The 18,274-nt window shown below is 43.3% G+C and overlaps 1 protein-coding gene across 9 annotated transcripts in view; it reads right to left on the bottom strand.

The window, feature by feature from the left end:
- LIMCH1 (LIM and calponin homology domains 1) overlaps positions 1 to 18,274 on the bottom strand; it is a 173,048-nt gene that overhangs the window by 20,974 nt on the left and 133,800 nt on the right. For all 9 annotated transcript variants that reach the window (XM_084516523.1, XM_084516524.1, XM_084516526.1 and 6 more), the window contains 6 exons: positions 17,672 to 17,798; positions 15,329 to 15,483; positions 14,733 to 15,135; positions 11,074 to 11,295; positions 2,365 to 2,458; positions 207 to 379 (listed from right to left, as the gene is read on the bottom strand). In XM_084516523.1, the coding sequence (XP_084372649.1) occupies positions 207 to 379; positions 2,365 to 2,458; positions 11,074 to 11,295; positions 14,733 to 15,135; positions 15,329 to 15,483; positions 17,672 to 17,798 (1,174 nt within the window). The remainder of the gene's footprint in view (positions 1 to 206; positions 380 to 2,364; positions 2,459 to 11,073; positions 11,296 to 14,732; positions 15,136 to 15,328; positions 15,484 to 17,671; positions 17,799 to 18,274) is intronic.

The following is an 18,274-nucleotide window of genomic DNA, read 5'->3' as shown; positions in this document are numbered from 1 at the left end:
TTCTTTGGAGGAGGAACTCTCTTGTAATCATTGGATTTGGCACAGAAAACATCTTTCAGGGTCATTCCCTGACATATTTTGAATGAAATCCTGTTATGACATTATACAGAGAGAAAATACCAACCAGATATTTGCACAATATCCATTTCCTTGTGAGGTCTTCTTTGTTTCATTTTCCATTCCCTTTCTTTCTTGCCCATACATACCTCCTGCGTAGCAGGGAGCACTATTTCCTTCTGCTGCTCCATTTCAGGTTTCTTCACATCTTTTTCACTTGGAGCAATGTCCTTGGAAGGGACAGGACTTGGAGGAAACTCTAAGCTCTTCACAACAGGGCTGGCACAAGCTGCAGTTGACTTGAATTGCTTTTGATCTGAACCTAATCCACACAAACAAGAGAGAATGTCACAAGGTTAAGATATTTTTTCCAGATACAATGTAGCCTTATTTCATATCTTCTTTCTTCAACACTGGCAAAATTAATCTCTCAGAAAAGACACAACTTGAAAGATGAATTTCACCTGATGAAATGTAGATGCTAACATTTGAGTTGGTCACTATGGGACACCCTTCATGGTTAAAAAAGGCAGAAAGGCACTCCTTTGAGAAGGATTGCACAAACAATTTCAGACACTTCTCTTGTCTGAAATGAGCTGTAACCTATTAACACATCTACTGAGGTACAGATCTCTGTAGTGCGCATTCCTAGAGCTGTGTGATGAACACAGCTCTAGGAATCCTATTCTAAGGTGCTACCTGGACAAGCAGCTCTACAACAGTTAACATGGTCTCACTGTCAGCACTGGAAGATATGCCAGCTTGGCTGTTTCCACTGAACCAAGTCAGCCAGGCATCAGAAAGCAAAGAAATTGTGGTAAAAGGAAGCCTTGGACTGGAATAACCAGGTTGGGACTCAGTTCTTAAAAAAAAAGAAAAAGAGCAAACCAACAACACCCACACACAAACAAACAAACAAACAAACAAAAAAATTGATGCTGGTTTACAAGGACCAGGGACCAGGAGCACAAGGGCCCACAGCTGAGGTCTGTGAAAACCCAGTGGCTGCTAGCTGGCACCACCATGGAGCAGTTTCTGCCATCCCAGGCAGTGCACAAGCACCCACACATCTCTTAAACATCCTGGAACACAATCTCAGCTTCTCATCCTGTTCCCCCTCCAACAGGTACCTCTTTGACAAGCTAGGAGAGAGAGCTAAGAAAGGGAGGCACCCCAAAGCTGCACTAAGAACGCCCACACCAGCAGACACAAGAGCTGTTCCTGCTGCCTGGCAGATGCACACCACTTTGGAGCAGTTCCCACACCATTAGTGGCTTAGGGGTCACAGCATGGAAGTATCTGGCTTGTACTGAACAGCAGATGAGGTTGTCTGTCACACAGCTTGGACCACATCTATCCCTCCAAAGCAGACGCTGAAAATCCACGTTGTTTTACCATCGCAGCTTTCTCAAGGTGTTCTCCCAGCTTTCTTTGGCAGACCATATTAACCTTTGCTACCAATACTTAATGTTTAGCATTTCTCACAGGTGTGGAGCTCCTCACTGCTGACTGTTGAGAAGAGGATTTGGTTGATTCATTCCACACCTGCAATCTCTACATTACTTGCCAGCTGCAATTCCAGATTGTTACACTCTGTGCTGCTATGAAGTGATTTTTTTCTACCTGGAAGTCTAGCCTATTTCTAACTATGAGACAAAGTAATTAAGCCAGCTGATGAGCTGTCACTAGCAGTACATGTGCGTCATAGTTGTGCCGCACATCAAGAAAAGTCTGGATGTGCTTCTAATCTTGGAGGATGGTACTCCATTGATGTTTGAGAGGCAAGCTCAATTACTTAAGTCACATTTATCTTCAGCAAATTGGAGCAGCATATTTATATACCAATTACAGGCAGAGATTTCCTTTAAATACCTACTGTAAACAGTCCCTTTTACTTACCTCTACCAAGCTGAACTTTAATAGACCCATTTCAAAAAAACAAACAGAAAAAGACCATGAGCTTAGTATGATAGCAGGCAGTAGATAAAATGCATGCTCAAAGGTAATATTTCAGAAACACCATTCTGAGGATAGCGCTTTCAAATTTTACGAGTAAATTCATTTCCCCAGATTAGGGATTGTGCATAGAGCCTTTAAAGCAGAAAATCAAGGCTGTGCACAACATTGTCACCTTGCACCTGGAGCAGCGTGCAACCGTGAATGTCATTTCTGCCTTCTTCTGCACTGTCTAATAAACCCTCTTGGTGCCGCTGCAGATGCACTTACTGGGCTGCAGCTGCTGTAGGGTGGGCATCAAGCCCAGACCAGCGGTGGGCCAGGACAGGGGTCAGGGCAGCAGCCACCCACCTGGGGATGCGCCCAAAGGGCTCCCGGGTCCTGCTCCGCCGGGGCTGCCCTCGGTCTGCTGGCTGGCTGCCGGATCCGCTTCCCCCGGGGAGGCCTGCAGAGGATGGAAACGCAGTGAGTGCACTGGAAATAAAAGTATGGGTTAATTCTGTAGAGCAGTGCTCGCTGCTGCTTCGTAATGTGTTGGGACCAGGCTGTTTTAGAGCTCGGTAGGGAGCTGTGCACTGGGGAGTGAGTCTCTGAGCGGTATGTGCTGCTCTGGCACCGAGTCACTGGGCTTTAATCTCCTTTTCTAAGCGTTCAGCAAGCAGCCATTATGCAGTTGCTTTGGAATAGCTCATGCAAGCTTTTAAAATTGGAGGATATCTTGAATTGTGTTAGCTGGAGATAAGCATACATTTCACCCCTGGTTTTCTCTTCCAGAATAACACAAAAACGTATGCATCAGTGAATACCCAGCACATTCGAGGGCTTTAAAAGTGGCAAAGTAATTAAATACTTCCTTTATTTCACGGTTGTCTAAACAATCAGTTATCTGAAGGGAAAAGGCAGAGTTGGTAATAAAGGTAATGAAATACTTGAAATGTTATTGGGAAAGGACTGAAAAAAAATGGTGAGACCATATCAAGTGAATAATCCAAATCGTTTTGAAAAGCCAGCTTCCTGACCCAGGACAAGCCTGTTGCAGAGCTAAACCACACCATCAAAACAGCAGTAGCATTTCAGCTGATTTATTCAGCAGCTTCCCCTTTATATCTGCTTTCCTGGTAGGCAAATCAGGAAAAAAAAATGCAGCAAATCAATGAGCTACCGCGCGGTGCCTCTAGCACATGAGAGAGCTAGAAGATGGCGCATCCAACTGAGGAAGGAAAAAAAAAAAAGAAGCAGAGTACGTTTAGAAATGAAAAGCAACGCATTTCAGAAGCGATCTTTGTAGACTCCCTTTCCTGTCCCTCAATCTTATTAACAGCTGCGAGAGAGGAAATGTGCTGAAATTTCCTCTTTTCTGGGGGCAGGATTCACACCTTTGCCCTCTGCGCAGACGCTGCCTCCCCTCCCCACAGACGGCCGTGAGCCTACAGCCCGCATCCACGCAGGCCCCACGGGCAGCAGGCCTGGGCTCCCCCTGCCGTGTCACCGGGACATCTGGTGGCAGTGCCAGCAGGATGCCAGTGCCAGCAGGCACCTTGTGGGCACACTTTGACTTCAAAGAGCTTTGCTGTTAGCAGTGGGAGCAAACCCCTGCGTCTCTGCTCCTCTCTGGAGGGAAGCGTGCTGTGGCGAGGGGCAGGGAACGTGTCTGGGACAACTCCCTGAGACCAGTCCTGGTACGGGGCTGTGGCCAGGGGCAGTGTTGGGAGGCAGGACAGGCACCAAGTGACAGTGGTGAGCGGCTGGAAGTGGCAGTGTATCCCCTCTGGCACCTGCTGGGGATGGCTGCCCCAGACAGGGCTTTCTCCTCAGTGCCTGGTGCCTTCCCTGCACCCTCACCTCTGCCCACCCAAGTCCTCTGCTCCAGGCAAGGTGCAGGTGGCAAACCCAGACAAATGCAATAGGTTTTCCCCTTGTCATTCTGCTGCTCTCTTCTTCTGTATAACCTACCTCGCCCTTCCCCAGCTCACCTTGATACCAGCCTGTGTTTCAGTGAAAGCTTCTGCCCCTTCCTCTACCCCAGCAAAAAAATACCACACCTAAAGATGTCTCCTTCAACCTCAGTTCTGGCTCCTGACAGGACAGCAACTACTACTGGGAATCTTCTGTTCACTCCCACCCTTGTGCAATGCAGAAATAAGTATTTCTTCCTCCACGAGGACAACCAGGCAGTGTAACAGGCTGCCATCTCCATCCTTGGAGGTTTTAAAGACTCAAATGATTAAGGACTTAGCAACCTGGTCAGCTCCTATAACCAATCCTGCTTTGACCAGAAGACCCTGCTGGAGACCTACAACCTGAATTATTCTGTGATTCTACAACCTGCAGTCCTCCGTTAAAACTAAACAAATAGCTATTACCAAAAGCTCACTGTTTGCCCTCTACAAAGTACATTTTCACTGGAAAGGCAAAAGGTACCTACCTGATAGCTCTATTCATCATTCCAAAGTACAAGCCTTCCAATGAAATTGTTTCATGTTTCAATTATTAATATTTATATTATTATTATGTAAAGCAACGGAACTCACCCTCCACTCTCAAAAAGCAACTGCTAAAACTGAGAAATTAAAAGGCTCAGCAAACACATGGAGCCAATACTACCTTATCTCCTCCAGTTCTGGAGTTACCTCAGGAACCCACACTTGGTGTTGGGCCACGCTGCTATCCTGCGTAAGTGAAATCTCAACTAAATCCAACTATGATCTTACTATCCAGTATGGAGGTTGAGCTAGTTATAGATATAGATGTTATTTATAGAAATTCTTTCAAAGAGGAGTAAAAAAAAAAAAAAAAAAAAAAAAAAAGGAAGAGCTACTGCTTGCTGCAGGAGAATTGATTTTGGAAATGACATACTGCAGAAGCCCTGCTCCTGCTCACGAGACTTGACTCTTTCTCCTCCCTCTGCTGAGCAATTAAATGTTAGCAACATAAAGCTAAAAATATAAAACTGATTAGTAAGTAATTTACAAAAAAAGATTAAGTGAACTTCACCGGGGAACTCTCATTCCCAGTGTATCTAATTCTATTTGTAATACCAAGTAATGTAATATTATCTAGTATTTTATCCGCAGCTATAAGATACATTGTAAAAAAATCATGTACTGATGGAGCCAGTAAAATGTCTTTTCTACCACAGACTACCACTTGCATTTCATAAACATTTTGTAATCAAAGCACAATGTTACCACTGAATATAAAAAAGCCATTAAAACATTCAATTGCACTTGGGAAGATTGTATTTTGACATGGGCACTGAAAAACACCTTAGTGAGTAATGTTCCTTGGGCATTTCAGAGCAGATCTGAGACTTTGGGATGAAGGACCCATGCAGCCTGTCCACACCACAGCATTCATGTGGGAAGAGGCATCACTGCCTCTGCTGAGGGTACCTAAGAGGGAAGCTCTTGTGAAGTGTTATCAAACTCCTGTTCGGCATGGCAATATATCAGCTCAGTTTGTGGCCGACAGGATCTTTTATCCCATGGACTAGGATATCAATCCAGGTATTTCTTGAGCTATGATCCTATAAGCCAGAAACAGCCCCATTGCCTACTGCTGTGGCAGAACCTTTCTTACAAAACCCTAAAAATACACTAGCTAGGAACTCTGAAACACTGAACTTCACAACTGCTACAAGAATTCAAACTCCAAAGGAAGTTACAGCAGAACTTTATTAGCCCTTATTGTAAATTAAGTCAAACTGCAGGTCAGTTAACACTACTTGTACACAAAATCACATAAAATGGTAATACTGTATTTTCTATGAAAACATGACAAAACAAGCTGTCTGGAACCAGCAAGAATGCAGAGAGCTGGAAGAACCAGGTGAGAACTACAGTGTGAATTCCGTAAAGTCACTCAGGAATGAAATTGGTTGCAGTATCAATAGCCACATGTACAAATTACCCAATGCATCCTTTAAACTTCTATGATGGAAATTGTATATGTATCAGCATTTTAGAGGTTATACTCAAAGCCTTTAAAATGTCATACAATGATTTTCTAATTGAAGCTAGCTTATTCTGTTGCGAGTGGTAACGCTGAAATGACCTTGGGCTGCCCCAGGTAAGTGCCTTGCATGCTATGCCAGTGCAGTGGTGCAGCCAGACACTGCTCTGACATGTTAAATCATCTGCCCCTTTCACTGGCAGCTAGATAGTGCTATAATCAGATCAGCTATTACAGCCAAAAACCAGGGTGGATCAGTAATTGACAGAGAAGCCTTCAAAGTGCTGCAAGAAATAGTGTTAAGAATTCTTGTTAGAGTCATTTTTGCTCGTTATCACTGCTCAATTGGGCAAAAAATAATCTCCTATCACTTGCAGACACTGAAAATCAGATGGGGGTCTGCGTGATGGGAGATATGGATGCTAAATTCATAACCACATCGCAAGCAGAGTTCTGTTCTACCCACTTTGAAGTTTTGTTGTTCTTATTTCTCACTCTAACCCTTTTTCCCTTCAGGTAGTCCAGCCCGCCCTGCATCTTCCCATGTATGGTTAAGGAAAAGCTGTCAATCTGGAATATATATACCTTACTCTGCAAGTGTTTCTTGTAATGAATCAAAGAACAAAGACTTGTCTTACCAGATATGTACAAATCAGGATTTCAGTCCTGCTTGCTTGTAGTTTGGCCAACAATCCCCAACCACAAGAAAGCTTATACTTTAATCTCAGTTCAATCAGTGGATTTTTGAAGATGAAGGAGAGTGTTACTTGGATATAGAAAAAAAAAATGTTTCTTTTGTGCCAAGCATGCAGTGAGTAGAAACGGACAAGTTTAAGCTGGCTAACTAAAAATTAAAAGAAAGCCCAAATCTCCCCACCACCACCACCCCACCCCGATCTTTTTAAAGTTGCTGTCTATATTTATTTATTTTTTGGTTGATCAGAGCAAAGCTATAATTAGAGCTATAACAAGCCAGTAATTTCTAAATGGCCATACAAAGATTAGTTAAAATAAAGTGGTGTTACACACTGACAAATTAATCCCCCTACACTAAAATCTGCACAAATATTGTTTTAAAACAAAACATGTACTTTGCCAACTTCTAATTCAAAGAGTAAGAGGATACAACTTCTCAGTATTTGTAATGTGCATAACTGCTATGTATGATAGAAAGAAAACACAGCCTAATGGCTGAAAGACAGGACTGAAGTGAGGAGATGATTTTCACGTTGTTCCTGGCATTGCCTCTGATTGATCAGAGGATTTTGAGCATGTCAGTCTTTGGGCCTCTGCCCCAGTTTTTGCAGGGGAAAAAAAATAAAAAAGAGGTGTGCTTTACCTGCCACCTCTCCTAGCTGCACATTGTTCCACAAGCACCAGTGGGATACTTCCATCCTACTCATAGGCCAAATTTACCCCTCCTAGCAAAGTCAGCCTTGAATCAGAGGCAAAATATAACTACTTTGAATAAAGGTATGTCTCCTGTAAAATCCCCCCAAAATCTAAGTACTTTGTATACACGATACAGACACAAGCCCAGTTTTTGGAAAATATTCTTCTTTACCATGCTTCCCACCTGCTGCAGCTTTTTGCATCCCATTTCATAGTGAATCCAGACAGGAGTTATTAATATTTCCCAATCAGTCGCTGGTCACCAATCATTACAGGGTTCGCATGTATGTGGGGGTTCTTTTTTGTCTGAAAGACAACCTACATTGAGGTATGGAGTAACCCATACAAAACGGTTCTTACGCTTCTCTAGCTCCCAAAAAATCACACTAGCATTTCAAGTGGTACAACTTGATTAAACTTTTTTCCAAAATTCAGGCCAAGAGAGCTGTTGAAGTACAGCTGCACAGCATCTTCCCGTATTGCAGACAACGCCTGAGGCCAGCCGGACAGATTTAGAGCAGGGCTACACAGCTTCAAAGGGAAGGCTGCCAGGCAGAGAGAAGACAGGACCGGTCAATTTGACAACTGAACTGAAACAGCAGGGAAGCAGCCATAAGAGGGATGGAGGAGGAAGGGGCATGCAAAGAACAGGAAGAGAATCAGATGAGGAGGACAGAAGGGCCAAAGGTAATATCTATATGAAAAGGAATATGAACTTTCACAGCAAGAGAGTCTGGGCAGAAAGTGAGCTAATAAAATACATAAAGAAAACTAAGCTAGGAGCAACTAGAGGAAAACAAAAACAAAGCAACAAAAACTAGAAAGAGCATCTCTTAATAGACAGAGGAACTGGTGCCTGTGAATCTTAATCCAAGCCAGGGAAGGACAGAGCTAACAAGTCTCTAAACTGTATAAATAAAGGAAAGTGTGCAAACAAAGGCAGTGAAAGCAAGTTTAGAAAAGACTTTGAAACGTGCTCCATTGCATCTGTTTGTATTTTTTTTCTTAGCAGAAATGTAGTTGCTTCTTCCACTTCAGACAGCTCTGCTTCTTCATCTTGGCTGCTTCCTATCCCTGTTTGCATCTTCTCCTCTTCTCCTAAAAGTTCAGTAGGGTTAAACATCAGACAGAAACTTTCTGAGTGGGTCAAACTAAACACATGCTTAACCAAGCCCCTACAAAGAAAAACTTTTCTTGTGAAAAATGCTACACCAGTCTCATAAAAAGCTGTAGCGGCCAACTGAGCTGTTGCCTCATGAAAGATCGTAACAACATCACCACTAGCTAGAAGACAGTCTTTACTTCAGCCTTGCACAGGTTTCTTGCAGCTGGAGGTGATAAAAGTGGCAGCTTCAGAGGTCTTACTTCCAAGAAGGTGTTTTATGAGGAGTGCGACAAGCCCAGATGGCTCTTTTCTTTCCAGGCTTGGATTCCCAGCCTTCCTAGGAGAGGCTGTATCTTCCGAGATGAGCTCAATACTCCAGACCGCAGATGCTGGCTGACATCACTGTTATCAGTTGTTCACAAACCAAAGTAAAACAGGGACAGGGGGAAGGCTGAGTGAAGTGACTCCAGGTAGCTGCCCAATTCCAGCAGGTAAGCTGGCCCCAGCCTGATGGCATCTATATGGAGATGTCTGGCAGGGCCAGCCTGTGCCCCCACACCAGTGAGGAAGCCAAGTGTCGGTCCCATGCTCCATCTCTGTGGCCTGGCACCTCAGCCCTTCCCATCCATGAACTAGGGCATTCCTGTACACTTGACTGAGCTAAGTTGCTGCCTGGAAAATTAAAACTAAGCATCTGGGTACAGAGAAGCAAGTATTTAGAAGGAAACAAATCAGTGAATCTTATCTCAGGCTAGCAAATTTGCTTCCAGCCACAGGCAGATCTCCCTCTCTCTGCCCCCATCATGCTCAGTGCATTCCACTTGTTTGCCTGCGGTAGACTCCCTCAAAGCAACCTCCTCACCGTGCTTTGCCCTTGACATGCCTGACACACACACCTTTGTTTGAGGCTGAAGTGCCTGGAGTAATTGTAGTGATTTGCACTACCCAGTCACATTAATGATCAAATTATGAAGCTAATGATAAAAAATCCTTTGTTGGAATGGAGAAATAGCACCATTTGGGTGCATGCTCATTCTCTCCAGACGACTTCACCATTAAGCACGCTCAAGTTTACAAACCAGGAGGTTATTCTGCAAACATCAGAGTTGCAAAGAATCTGGGAATTCAAGCAGTTCTGCCTGTTTGCCAAAATCACCGTGAGGGCTAAGACACTGAAAGCAGAAAAATTAGAATTCAGCTGGCCACATCATCACCAAGACTATAGAAAGAAAAGGAAAGGGCATCAATCAGGTACAAAGAGGCCCATCAAACAGGTACAAAGAGCCCCTAACAGTGGCTGCTACTGCTGAATTTTCTCTCAACTCTTCCACAACTCCTAAAAATGGAGACAGTAATATTTATGTTTTGCTAATTTTCTGATCACCATTGTTATTGCTTCTAATCTATAGCAAGCTGTGGCCCCTCTCTGCCCTCCAAAGGTTCCCCTTCCCAGCTCTCCCAGACCAGATGCAATGCCTACCTGGCTTCTCCTTTGGGACCAATTAATTCTGAAGCAAGAAATCTTTGCTCTGCCATCCTGCAAATCATTCACTCTTGCCTATACACCAATTCCCCCTGACAAGATCAAGTCTGTGCTCAGCGCACATCCCAGCTCCCAGCTACTCTGCAGCAAGTAGACTTCAAAGCCCATCTGTCTGTGGCCAAAGACTGCCATGAAGCAGGGAAGTAAGATAAGACACAAGCCCTTTGGCATGAATGAACCATCCCTCCCTGCCCACTCCCTGTTATCCACCTGGCCAATACTTGGAAGAAATCTGAGATGAAAGGAAAAAATTATCATAATCCACATTTCACCGCATCTCTGATTCTCTTTGTTGTTACACAAAAAAGAATGGCTAAAACTCCCTGTCCTGCCACTTGTTGCAATCCTTTAACATACTTTATTAGTAGTCCAGTCCTTATTTCTTGTTTTGTTTTTAACCATCTACTTCTGTGATAGTTTTGTAGCATCTAGATTCCTGCTGTGATATGCTCCAGTTTTTTTTTTCTGCCTTTCTCTCTGGGGAGGTGGGGGAGAGAGATGAAAAGGTAAAATTAATTTGTTTCTTTGATAAGGCAGTTAAGAAGCACATTGGCCCCTTGGAGTATTTCAATAACTTATCCCCTTCTCTAATATTTCTGAGAGGGGAATAAAAGCTGAATGCTCAAAACTGCCAGCACATCCACATCCTCATTTGAAAATTGAAAACTGAGACTAATTATAATGGCTCACACAGTCCAATTATGTTGCTGATCTAATCAGCTAACATCAGGAGAAGAGCTGAATAAGCGTGCACAATAGCTGGGACACAGAGTCAATTTCTCCCTGGCCCAGCACATTTAAAGCATGCTTATCAGCTGCATGCCATCCAAAAAAAAAAAAAAGAAACGTTGGCTGCAAAAAGTTTTTGAACCTTCCCTTCCCATTTCTCTACCCACATCCCAGAGGAAGAAACCTTTAATTTACAAAGGATTTTTTTTCCTGGTCTGGGCACACCCTCTTGAAATAAAACAAACATAACCACTTGGGTTTCATTAGTTAGTGATTAAATACATTACGAGACAGAAAATTGGCAGAGAAAGTAAGGCTGGTTTGTTCGTGTTGCTCTTACTGTTGGCTCTTTGTGCACACTCTGAGTGGCAGGCCTCTGTAAACTGAGCTCAACACTTGTGGGGTCCTTCTTCAACTCTACCGGGGGCCTGTCCCCTCTGGCTACTCCATCAAATTTCAGAGATCTGCTTGGCGATTGAGTAAATATTACTGTTGTACACTCTTTATCCTTTTCTTCAACTCCGTTGAAATTCTCTCCATTCACGCTGACTTTTCCATCTACCTGCAGAATACAGTTAAATAAATACATGGAGGAAATTAGCATTCAGAGAAATTTAGGAAATTAGGACTTCAACACAACATTACTATTGCTGTTAACACAGTCTACACCATCAGTGCAGGACAGAGCCAAGCACACATTTCAACAGGCCAAGATAGAAGAAAACCCCAGTCTGTGGGGTCATAAAATACAGACAGAAGTTCAGGATATTCCTGGATTTCCCAGTTTCCCACATTTCACTCTCCCAGTAACTTACATGTACCCTTTACGCACATCACATACACAGTGGATTTTAAAAGAACAATGCTTTAAGCTATACTTAGACAGAAATTTTGGGGTTTTGCATCGTGTCGTGCAAGAAGCCAGCTGGTTCTCCAGGATTAGTTACACCAGCGAGCTGCTGTGCAGTCTGGCAAGCTCACCACAGCATTACTAGCACATGCTTTCTGAAGCACTGCTGGGTGAACTCTGAAGGCTCAGGAGCAGCAGAATATATCCATTTGTTTCTGTACTTTTCATAACAGGGAAGTGAGGAACCAACAAATAAAATTGGGCATTCCACCTTTTCCATGAGGTTATAAAATAAATAGACACTTTCCCAGAAAATGATTTTATGCAGTCATCATGGAGATGAGAGAGCAGAAACAGTTTAACTACTTTGTTCTCAAGGTTAAGCCTGCTCCTTGGAGGGCCTATATTCCCCTTGAGGAACTCCTAAGCAAGGAAGAAAATACATAATAAGCTCTAGCTTCTTCCTTTGCACTGACACAGCTTTCTCTCATCAATATGTTTTGGATGGGCACAGCACTTAGAAAGTCACTTCAGTTTGGCAGGCTGTTTGTAGAAGTCCAGGTATATACACAGAGAAAGTCCCGCTCCAAAAAACTCGTGTGACATTCACAGTAAGAGCCCAGCTGGGATCCGCAGAGGGACCAGAAGAGCACAAGGTATCAGTAGCACCATATAGCTCCTGCCTAGCTACAGCAGAAAGGTTTATAGGCTTGTCAGCAGGGCTGAGTTTTGGAGAAGAGCTTTACTACTCTGCACAGAGATCCTTCCTTGCAAAAGGATCATCACAGGAGACAACACAAAGGTGACGGAGAAAGTACAGAGAGACTGCTCTGCCACTAATTGGACTTTGGGGGAGTAACAGCAGAGACCTGTGATTTCTTAGGGAAGCCATCGGGATATATGTGGTGATGAGTCATGTCAGGGCTCTCCACAGGTACTGCATAAACAAAAAACGTGTAAAAACAAGCTCCGAGGTCTGGCTTTCTGTGGGAACTTTTGGCTTACTTCATTGCTATTGAAAAAATATGCAACAAGTGTCAAAACTGCTTTACCAAACTGAGACATGGTTTAAGAGAAGTACTTGCCAGTTCATCCTCCCTGCCCCACTCCTCTGTTCACTATTCACTTATCTCCAATACTCTGCTTATTGAGTAAACAGCTTAGATACCTCAAAAGCAGCACTCCAACTTAGTATATGTGATTGGTGCTGTGCTAAGGGCAAACCCCTCCTGTTAATGTCTTGTATATGTCCAGAGACCTGCTCTTCATCTGAGGATGAGTACTGAGAGGCCATCTCCAGGGCGCTGGGCATCCTCAGCTCTGACAGGAGGGCAGGGAGGTGCGGGCAGCTAGCACCTCACACAGCCAGCTCCCATGCTCTACATGTGTTTCACCCGTCCTGACTGCTTTTCAGATGGAAAGTTCCCTCCCTTTCCTCACTGCCTTCAGCCACGCTGCACAATCCTTGGTTTATTTCCAACTGCAAGTGTGGGCAGACGCTGAGCCCCAAGTCTTCTGGGATTGTGTGCTGGATTATCTGCTAGAGAGGTGGGTCATGAAAGACCTCAGAAATATAAAAGCCAGAAAAACACTGGCAGGCCACACCATCGATTTTAATGTCTCTGTTTAGACTAAGACATTTCTCTATTTATATTAGGGAGGAAAACCAAATGTTTGAATGATCAGGACAGATGCCCCAGCTGCAGAGTTAAACAAACATACTCCTCTCCTGATCTGGAGCAAGTCAACACATTGTCACTGGAGCTGAGAATCATCGACAGACTGGTGATTCGGGGCAAAATAATGCTACAGCTACATAACAGGGAATATTAGGATATACGTGTATAGGGAATGGTTCTTACTAAGACAAATCTCACTCCTCCACATCAAGATCTAGACAGACGTTCAGTGGTGGCTAGGGTGGAGAAGCATCCACGTGTTAGTTTCTCCCTGTATATGTGAACTATGTGTGGATTAACATAAATGTGATGCATACAGGTCTTGGACCTGTGAGAAAAAAAAAGGGAAGGGAAGGGAAGGGAAGGGAAGGGAAGGGAAGGGAAGGGAAGGGAAGGGAAGGGAAGGGAAGGGAAGGGAAGGGAAGGGAAGGGAAGGGAAGGGAAGGGAAGGGAAGGGAAGGGAAGGGAAGGGAAGGGAAGGGAAGGGAAGGGAAGGGAAGGGAAGGGAAGGGAAGGGAAGGGAAGGGAAGGGAAGGGAAGGGAAGGGAAGGGAATCCTACTTCCATTCTCCATATCCACCCAGTCCAAGGATATACTCCCAAGGTTTTATATCCTAGTTTCAGTATTCTCTGAACCCTCCCGGCCAACACTCCAAAGCCTGTATCTGGGTCCTCATTCAAGGCAGCCCCAATTTTGTCCAAATTCTCTTCTTTTATTCCCATAATCTTTCTCTAATTCTTGCAACCTAGTGCAGCCACCCCACCTCTCTCACCAGCAGTTCCCAGTGACATCACTGCCCCAGTACCAATCTGTTTTCCCTCAATGTGCATGGGCACCCTGTATGCCTTCTTTACTCCAGTGAAGCAGCTTTCCCCATTAATCCCTAGTGAGAAGCACGCTTAGGACAAAGAGCATCTCTGGGCAAGCTGTTTCTTAACCCTGAAGGAGTAGTGACTCTCTGAAATAGATGCAGACTACAGTGTTTCAAAGGCTTGTGACTTGGCTGATTGGGACAGACTTGTCTGGGTGTGGCAAAATCAGATCTTTGACACAAAAGCCAGTTCAGGTATTGCTCCAAACATCAAGGCCTCCAGGGACCCCACCCCTGTCCTTTTGTTATAAACACAAACAAACAAAAAACATGACAACATACTCTTCCCTAACCTCTTTCTCACAAAATGCCTTGCTTTTATCCTAGAGGCCCCCCACTTCTCTCTTTTTCCCCCAAACAAATATAGACTGATGGAAAATGACCAGCACAAATACTCCAGGATCAAGTTCCTCAGAAGGATGGTAGCCAAGAGAAGACCACTAGGCTGGAAAGCACAGTGCATGAGGCTGAATTTTTTAACCTCAGAATGTTGCTACGATTTTTTACTTATATTGCATTAAACATTTACATGCTGAGATGATTTACTCAGGACTTTTTTTTGCCTCCCATTTGACTCTGAGGAGTGCAACATATCCTACCTTAAAGTTCTTTAAAACTTCCTGTGTATTTTTGGGCTGAGAGTAAGGCTTGGGTGTCAGCATAGGCACAGCCTTGGAGACAACACTTTTGCTGGGAGATGTGCGGCCTGTCGAACCGCTGGGCTCTAACTCAGCGGTGGGCACAATGGTTGCTTCAATGGTGGCAGTGAATTTTGGAGCAGGCAGCGACTGTTGCCTTAAGTATCTCAGAGGATTCGGGTCTTTCAGTGGGGAATCTGGCTCCACTGAATGACTTCTTTCCAGGATTTTTGGCATCTGCAGACGCTCGAGGACAGCTTCGCTAATGGTGAACCTTTCGATGTACTGCTGGAGGATGCTCTCAGCCTCCTCCTGGGACTTGGCGTTCTTGTACGCCTCATGAAGCTCCCGCTCTCTTCTCTCTCTGCATGGGAGAATACAAGAAAGACCATCACATTAAAATTAACACTGCAAATCATTCCTGCTTCCTCTGCTCCATTGATATCCTTCCCTCTCCCCTACTCTAGTCCTGCAGGCCTGGCTGCCCACAGCTACCTATCACCGAAGAAGCACACCACAATTTCAGACATACAGCCGCACTTCAGTAAAATACATACTTCTCTTCCACAATTTCTCGGTAGGTTTTGATGCTTTTTCTGCGCTCATTTGATCCATCTCCAGACAATAACCTTTCCATTTTCTTTCTCTCAGCTTCTTTTTTTATTAAATCCTGGGAAGCACTCCTTCGACGACTCTTCCACCGAGCCAGGTCCTGCGGGAGAAGGAAGGCAGCTGAATGCAGAGTTGCAAACAACTAAAAACTGGCCATAAGAAATCAATGAACCCAGTCAGCAAAGCTCTGCAACGCGCTTGGTTGGCTTGAGATATGAGAGAGAAATAAGACTGTGGTTTGTATCCAGCTATGTAGACGCATTCTTGTTGAAGTAATGATTTTATTCTGTTTGGAAGCTGCTTGTCTACAATTGTCCAGAGGACCCAGCGATTCTGGTTCTTCACTTCTTATGTGAAACCAACTTGATACTAAGACACAGAAAGCCATGGGGGATACCTGCTATGGGCACCTACATCCTGCATCCTGCTTGTGTTATGAATTCACAAATATCAGAGTGTAGAAAGACAAAATTTGTTTCACAGTAAAATACTGCAGCAAACAAGTGTTTCTAAGCTGTAAAATTTCGCTGCAACCAACCAGGAAAGGAACAAAATTTTACATGTAAAAAATACCCTCTGCAGAACTTTTGCAATAAAAATAACTTCATAGGAAACTGTAGGGGCATGTTTGTCATTAACTTTACAACATTAGGAGATTGGGATACAGACAGTATTTCACACACTCTAACAAATTCTGGTTTTAATAAAAACCAGAGATTCTGTACACACACTTAATTCAAAGGCTATTTCATTAATTACATGGTTTTCCAAATATTTTAATTGCATTTTTATTGGTAAACAGCAGAAGGTACTGCAAGCATAACTTATTTTATTAAAACCAGGAACAAGCCTTGTCACTTTTAATTTAGCTTAAAACCACAAATTATTGACGTTACACTCAAGGGAATGCTCATTAAAGTATTTCTTCTCATGACCTACATATATCAGTCCATAATCCCCTTCTTGAAACATGGCCTTTCATTTTCTTCAGTTACTAATTATTCGCATTGAAGTACAAAAGCATTTCTTTATTCAGCTACTCCCACTATTGCCTATTGTTTGGAAATTAGTTTTTCATTAGCAAATTTCATAACATAAGCCCTCCTCCTCTTTTTGCAATTAAAAACCAGACGTTTATCTTTTCCAGCTCTGCTGCTTTAGAAAAACAATAATAATAAAACAAGCTATGAAACTGTTAATTGTTGGCAAATTTACAGCATGGGCATATAACAAATATGAGACCATGAATGTGGTGTTGTCTCTACAAAGCCCTCTGAATGCCAAGGACATTCCAGTACAGGAATTTTTAGTAGCTCTTCAGAACTTTTAGTTTGGCGTGTAAGGTGCTGAGGGCCTGGAAAACTTGCACACTTTAGCTCAGAGGATTTTCCATTCAGCAGCGAAGAGTCCTCAAACCTCTTGAATTCCTTTGGACTCATTCTTATCTCTGCTGGGAAATTAAGGCTTCCCACACATACAGACCACTCAGTTGAAATCCTTCATTGTTCTACAAAAAGTTATTTATTAGTTGTGTATACTGTTCTTTTGGGGGCTTCTTCTGAATTTTCTGTAAAAATGTCTCTAAGATGTTTTGTAGCAGCTGTCCTTATAATTGGAAATCACTGTACTAGCTGCTTGAAGAGATTTAAAAATAACACAACTCAGACAGTCCTCATTGAAAATCAGTCTTTAGGAATGAACAAGACTGATACTGAAACTCCTGGTACTAACCTACCAGCAAATCATGAACAATGTTTTTGTGTCCCTGTTGATTTGCTGAAGATAATGCAAAAATAAAAAGGAGGGTTTGGGAACAGTTTGTAACGCAAGCAGGGTGTACCTAACTTGAAGGGTAATTTGTTTGCTTGGATAAGATGGAAAATATTAGCATTTTCTGTATCTATTCAATTTATTAAAGTCAAATCCAACCTATACATTTATCACCCTACTTACTCCTATATTTTGTCACTTCGGGCAATTGCTAATTAGAAACTTGGAGAAATCAGTGAATATAAACTGTTCTGCTTCCATTTTTACCTACAGTTTAATTACATTTTATTAAAAAGAAAAATACCGAGTGCACCTGTGTGTTGTATAAAGTACACCCAATTATGACCTTCTATGCTTTTAGCAACAACCTATTGGAAAATGAAAAAAAAAATAAATAAAAAAAATAAGATCCTGTTTTTATTACAGGGCAACTGTAGGTTTAGCAGGTTTACTTGTTTACTTTTTTGCCCAGCTAGCAGGCTTCAGCGCCAGTGTTGCAGACAATGTTGTACACTCACATCTTGCCATCTGGTCTCATCCTCTTTCAGCTGGTTGTGTATGTTCTGCAGTTTTTCATGGCGAGCTTTGCTGTGAGGCTGAGACACAGCTTCTTCTTCACATCTCATATCGAACATGCTCACACTCCTAAATGATGAGGGAATAACAAGAAGGGCAGTGTTATTTGCAAGCTTATGTTCCCTCAACTTTCTTAGAGCTAAAGCCACATGAGGGTGCTACAGCAGAATCAGACACCTGCACCGTTACGAAGCTCCCAAAAGCAGCAGTCCCCTAAAAGGCCCAGTCAGCAGCCATATGACTTCCACGCAGCACTTCAGGCACTATACTCCTCAATTCTCTCTTGTTTTCATTAGCCAGCAGCACCTTTATTTCTCACTACGAAGTGAAGCGTTACCACCAACACTCAGTAGTTGTTAAAATCACTGTATTCAGAGCTGAGTTCAGAGTATTTAACTTTTTGAAGATGTTTCCCACTGAGCTTTCACTGACCCCTCCAATTATACTGCAGACAGCAGCTTCCATTTTACTGTAAAACAAGAGAGGCTTGAGAAGTACACTGCAGGTAGCATGGCTGGCTAAATGCTACAGAAACCTGAAGAGCC

This window comes from Aythya ferina (genome assembly GCF_964211825.1).
Source record: "Aythya ferina genome assembly, chromosome: 4".
Classification (NCBI taxonomy): domain Eukaryota; kingdom Metazoa; phylum Chordata; class Aves; order Anseriformes; family Anatidae; genus Aythya; species Aythya ferina.
The sequence above is the reverse complement of the archived record's forward strand: the minus strand, read 5'-3'. Positions and strand labels throughout refer to the sequence as shown.